Source organism: Pistacia vera, unplaced genomic scaffold (assembly GCF_008641045.1).
Source record: "Pistacia vera cultivar Batoury unplaced genomic scaffold, PisVer_v2 Contig1127, whole genome shotgun sequence".
In the NCBI taxonomy this organism is placed as follows: Eukaryota; Viridiplantae; Streptophyta; class Magnoliopsida; order Sapindales; family Anacardiaceae; genus Pistacia; species Pistacia vera.
Window position 1 is genome coordinate 61,537 of NW_022195168.1, and position 6,069 is coordinate 67,605.

Consider the following 6,069-nt stretch of genomic DNA (forward strand, 5'->3'; position numbering starts at 1 on the left):
TTGTTATGTCAAATGGTTTCACGACTCAACTATTCGAAAAATATAGAAGTGCTGAAGGACAAAATTGAGATCTATACATGCATTAACTAGAAATATATACACGAGAACTAAACCTAGTGGACAGGAATTCCATTTTACAAACTTGAAGTGGTATAAGGACTCATTCTAAAGCAACACTCAAAATCTTAATGCAATTTTATTTAGGACTATCATTTTCTTCCCCATCAGTTACCTTCTTACTACGCTTATAACTATAAAGATAGTTAGCAACACTCAAAATCTTAATGCAGAGTAAAAACTACAAGTGGTATAAGGACTCCTTCTAAAGCAACACTCAAAATCTTAATGCAATTTTATACGAGACTATCATTTTCTTCCCCATCAGTTACCTTCTTACTACGCTTATAACTATAAAGATAATTAGCAGTGCCAAGAAGGGGAGCAGCATCAACCTCCCTTTCTGTCTTTCTCCCTCCATAAGCTTCTGCAGGATTACACCGACGAAGAATCTCCGAAACATCCTTCATGGAAGGCCTATCGTTTGGCAAGGTGCTTGTACAAATAAGTCCTAGTTTAAATACGTTGGTCATTTGTTCCAGGTAATCTGATTCCTTTATCTCCGGGTCAAAAACATCCATGATAGGCTTTTCTTCTGCATAGTGTCTCCATGCCCATTCTGCAAGGTTTGAATGCTCATCTCCGATGTTAGGTTCTTTTCCTGTCACCAACTCCAGCAGTACCACTCCAAAGCTATAAATATCAATCTTTTCGTTCACTTTTTTTGTGTAAGCATACTCTGCAATGAAATAACAGAATTGGGTTAAAGCGGGTGTTACTATTGGTGTTATTGAAAAAACAAAAGTTAACAGTTTGTAAATGTTTCTTACCTGGAGCAAAATAACCGAAAGAGCCTGCAACTGCAGACATTGTGTGAGGCTCTCCCTGCTTAGCCAACATCTTAGCCAGTCCAAAGTCTGCAATTTTTGCTTTGAATTCAGAGTCTAACAAGATATTGCTAGACTTAACATCTCGGTGAATGATCTGCGGAGAGCAGTCGTGGTGCATATAGCATAGACCTTGTGCAGCTCCAGTGGCAATCTGAAGTCTTGTTGGCCAATCCAGAACAACATGATGGACCGAATTGGTCCCTGTTGACGCGGATCTTCTCTTCCTTGCGTGAAGCCATCTATCCAGGCTATGGTTTTCCATGTACTCATATACAAGAAGCTTTGAGTTCTCACTTGAAATACAGCACCACAACTTAACTATATTTGAATGCCGAATTGTGCCCAATATTTGAATTTCTGCAATAAATTCTTTTTCCAACTTTTCATCCAGTTTTCTGTTGTTCCAGATCCTCTTCACAGCAACAAATTCACCTGAACGGTTAACGGCAATCCGGTACACCTGTCCTGAGCCCCCACTTCCGATCAGATTACTTTCTGTCAAATTTGACAAAATGTTTGATTCTGTGAAGTCCAGTCTATGGAATGAGGTGAGTTTCCATGTTGCAAGATCTTGCTTTTGCCTTCTATTTTGGTAGTCTCTAATGACAAACAAGCCCAATAGAATAGCAACCAAGAGAACAAAGAATACAAGAGTTAAAACCAAGGCTAGGTGTTTGGGCGAAATTTTGCCGGAGTCACGGAGTTTGGTGTTACAACTTGGAAGATTTAGAATAGGAGTATCGACGCAAAGATTGGAGTTGTTAAAGAAACTGTCTTCATATGCAAGGTTATTGAGCTCAGGTGGGATCTTTCCTGAAAGTTTGTTGGAGGACAGGTTGAGAATGGTAACCCTCAACCTACCGAATTCAGGTGGGATTTCACCGGAGAATTGGTTCCCGGATAGATCTAAATAAAGCAGGTCAGGTAAAGACCCAAATGCTGCAGGAATTTTACCAGAAAATTCATTTCTGGAAAGATTCAAAGTGGTAAGTGTCTGCCACGAGATTATACGGGAAGGAAGTGTACTTGAAAGTTGATTGCGATCAAGTAGTAGAGTAGTGAGACGAGAAAGACTAGTCAACTCAACCGGAATTTCACCTGAGAAGAGGTTGTTGCTTGCCTTAAAAACAACCAAATTTTTCCAAGAAGCAACTCCAGCAGGAATTTGACCTGAAAATCTGTTGTCACTGATTTCCAACCTTGTCAAATTCCATGCCAATTTGCTAGGTAACTCGCCCGAAAAAGCATTGTTGTTCAGTATCAAGCTTGACAGATTGAAGGTTGTCCAAATGCCCGAAGGAATCTCACCGGAGAACTTGTTGTCGTAAAGTTGGACGGTGCGCAAAGAGCTACAATTTCCAAGCGATTTTGGCACCTCTCCACTGAGATTATTAGAGAAAGCAACAACTCCTGTCAAAACACCTGCAGCACATAAATGTTGAGGTAGTTGACCACTGAATTGATTAGATGACACCTCAAATGCTTCAAGCTTTGAATGGAGGCCTATTTCTGGTGGCAAGACTCCACTCAACTTGTTTTCGAACAGACGAAAACCTGTCAGTGAAGGCATCAGGCCTATGCTTGGAGGCAACTTTCCAGAAAATTGATTTGAAAAGAGATTAAACAGTCGCAGATTCTGTAGCTTCCCTAAGTCTTCTGGTATGGAACCGGTCAAATTATTCGCCGAAAGATCAAGCTCAACCAAATTCCGACCTTCAAACGAGTTTGGCAACTCACCAGATAGTTTATTGTGGAAGAGATACAAGCTTGTCAAGTTCTTTAACGAAAACAATCCACTAGGAATAGGACCTGTCAACTGGTTTATTGCTAAAGACAGAGTTTCAAGGCTCGTAAGATTGGTGAGAGAATCCGGGATTTCGCCCATCAAGTTTGCTTCATTAATCCACAGAGTCTGCAACTTCTTTAACTTTCCAAATTCGACTGGAATACTTGCAGGTTTCATCTTCTCATTAAAGGCCAAACCCAGCACTACGAGATTAGATAAGTTACCGATTTCTTTCGGAAACGTGCCGTCGAATTCATTTTGATAAAGATACAACACCTGCAACTCCGACAATCGGCCTATACTCGGAGGTATGTAGCCAGAAAAGTTGTTAGCCCCAAAATTGATGTATTGGAGAGCCGAAAGGCGGTCGACATCGTTTGGTAACGGACCCACGAAAAGATTCTGAGAGAGGTCCAGGATTTCAAGTCTGGTGCAGTTCAAGATATCTGGAAACTCTCCAGGGATGTTGTTCAAGGAAAGGTCAAGATAGGTTAAGTTTTTCAGGTTGCATATTGTTGGTGGGATTTTTTGGGTGATGGCTTTGTTCTGGAACGAAATATTGGTGACCGAATTTTCTATGCAGGTGATTTCAGGCCAGTCACACGGTGATGACGTGGCGTTCCAGGAACTGAGAGATGGTGGATTTCCCAGTTCTTGCTTAATGTTGAGGAGGATGGTTAGTTCTTCTGTGTTTGGGATTTGTGAATTTACTTGGAAGGGTATGGATATTAGAAGGAGAGTGAAGTGAGTATGCAGCAGTACTAGAAATGGGGAGCGTAGTTTAGGCATTTCAAATGATTTCAGTTAGTTGCTCCGATGGAGTTTTTGCCGGGACAAACTGCAATTGCGATTTGAAATTTAGTTAGCGGAGGAGAGTGTGCGGCCGGGCTAATAAGTAAGGTTTTGGGAATCAAAATGACCCAAGAAAAGAATATAATTGCAGTTTTGCCACTGATGAAATTGCGATTGTAAGATCAGTCAAATTTGTTGTCATGTTCCATTACAGATCAGCTGTATCATGACAGGTGGGTCTTGCCCACTTGATATTGGAGAGAAATTAATAATAAATCCAAAATCAAGCAGCCGGTTTCTTACTATCTAGTTACAAAGGTGTTTTTCTTTTTGTAATGAAAAGGGTTGTCTTTTATTTAAAAAATATATTTTACATTAATTCTTTACATATTTTATCAGATCTAATCTAATGTTAGAAACAACTTTTTGTTTATTTTAATTATCTTACTCTCTGATAAAATAAAAAATATTGACAATCTATTAAAATAATTTCTCAAGTTAGTACTTATGATTGCATTTATTCCAGATTTTTACCTTTAAAATATTGTCGTTTCTTTTATTTCAATAGATTTTTAACTTTTTACTGTAGCGCGACGCACGTTAGCACTCTAAAATGCAATGACGTTTTCTTTGGTAGAAGATGGGCTAATTTTAGCAAAACGTGGTTTATATTAATAGCATCTAAGCTAGTTTTTGGCTTTTTTTAGTCAATTCCAAAGTCCAAAATTACTTCCAAGACCACCATTGGACTTTCCATAACCTCCTCTACAAAATCTATTTCTTCACTTGTCGATCTCACTCACCGTTTTCGACCACATCCAACAATAACTTATGGTGTTACTTTTAGAGTGAGAATCTATAATAAATGTAATCAAGGGTATCAATTTAAGATTTTGTTAAACTTCGGGTGGGAATATGTCGTTCACTCAATTAAATACGTCCAAAAAAGATTAAATTTGGTTGATATCCTTGGGTACGAGATGTTAATTTTTTCCAATTTTGAAATAATCATTTCTGAAAATAAAATCTTTTAATTGCTGTGATTTTTAAAATCTATAATGATATGTTTGATAAATTAGGATTTTAAAATGATTAAAAAGGATAATTTATTTCCTAAACTACAACAACCTAAACGCACTCCCAATATATTAAGGTGATAGATGGATTGATAGGACTTCAGTGCGGTGGCTTGACAGATTGGCAACCGTTGGACACGGATTAACATAGTAGTGAGAGAGAGGTAATTTGTAGGGGTCTTCAAAAGAACTTGTTGGAACCGAAATCAGTAGGTATCCGGGGTTTGGTTTTGGTTCTTACCCAGAACCGACCGTCAATGGGTAGGTTCCAATTCCAAATTTTTGGAACCGTTATTATGCGGTTTCGATTCCAGTTCCTATAGTTAGAAACCGGAACCAGAACCAGGAACCAAGAACCGAGACTAATATAAAATAAAATTAAAGATTAGGAGGGTTAATAAAAACTTTTGTAGAAAAAGTAATGTTAATACATTTATATTTATATTTCATAACATTTAAAGTAAGTTGGTTTGACTTTTGAGAATCTACCTTTACAAAATAATAAAGTTTGTAATTTTGAATTTATAATTTATAATTTTATTTTTGTTAACAAGTGCCAGGTGGGGGGTATTTGTAAGTTTTTAAGGGTTTTTTTTCCATTCCAAAAACTTTTGAGGGTCATGAATTTTATAGGATACCTAGAACCGGAACCGGAACCGTTGTTATAGGTTCTAGTTGGGGGTATCTAGGAACCAGAACCGTCCGATTTTAAATTTCAAGGAACCGTTGGTTCCGGTTTCGGTTCCAGTTTTGATTCCTTCAAAAAATACAAGGTACCAAGAATCGAATACCCCTAGTAATTTGGTAGTTCTTGAACTACATATGGGGGTTTTTGTAGCACCTTGATTTAATTGTAACATTTATAAGTGGAAGTCAATGGATTTAGTAAAGTCAATGGAATTGGGATGGTGTACGATTAAGACAAAGACAAATGAATTGGAAAGGTGGCAAGTAACACGAACCTTCAGATATTATACTTTAGTTGGAATGAAAACAGCATTTCATTATTTGTTTTTGAATGTTGACTATAGATATGAGAATATTAATGTGATCCCAATCTTGGTCAAACTTTTCTTTTGAAACCATTCATTTCCGTGGACTGTCGTTTTATATTCATGTTATTCCCTCCTTCACACGACTGCTAACCCTACCTTGCATTTCTCTAATCCCACTTGCCCTATTTCACCGGCTTGATTATAATTTTCTTGATATTTTTCTCTCAATGACAATATCCTTGCACATGATCAACTCGGTATTTTCTGGTACAAAATTAATAAAAAAGATTTTTTTTTTTTTTTTTTTTTAATCATCGAAAGTGTTTAAACTAGTTTATATATACAGGATAAGAACTTAAGTGACTATCCTTATTATTCATTAGTATCTGGAGGAATTCAAACCCATAAACGCATAAAACCTCGTTTAATTTACTATTTTATCATCAGACAGACCATTCAATGGTGATTAATAA

At 37.3% G+C, this 6,069-nt stretch overlaps 1 protein-coding gene across 1 annotated transcript; it reads right to left on the reverse strand.

Annotated features, from left to right (window-relative positions):
• Positions 1-84: 84 nt before the first annotated feature.
• LOC116142333 (receptor-like protein kinase 5) lies at positions 85-3,574 on the reverse strand. The gene is made up of 2 exons (XM_031427765.1): positions 888-3,574; positions 85-796 (listed from the first exon to the last, which is right to left on the reverse strand). The coding sequence occupies exons 1-2, from the start codon at positions 3,520-3,522 to the stop codon at positions 354-356; spliced, it is 3,078 nt and encodes a 1,025-aa protein (XP_031283625.1). The 5' UTR covers positions 3,523-3,574; the 3' UTR covers positions 85-353.
• Between the last annotated feature and the right edge of the window lie 2,495 nt (positions 3,575-6,069).

Bases quoted from the DNA above. Each gene is read 5' to 3' on its own strand.
- LOC116142333 (XM_031427765.1), bottom strand. From the start codon at position 3,522: ATGCCTAAACTACGCTCCCCATTTCTAGTACTGCTGCATACTCACTTC. The intron at 797-887 runs GTAAGAAACATT...ATTTCATTGCAG, and splicing joins TTTCGGTTATTTTGCTCCAG to AGTATGCTTACACAAAAAAA.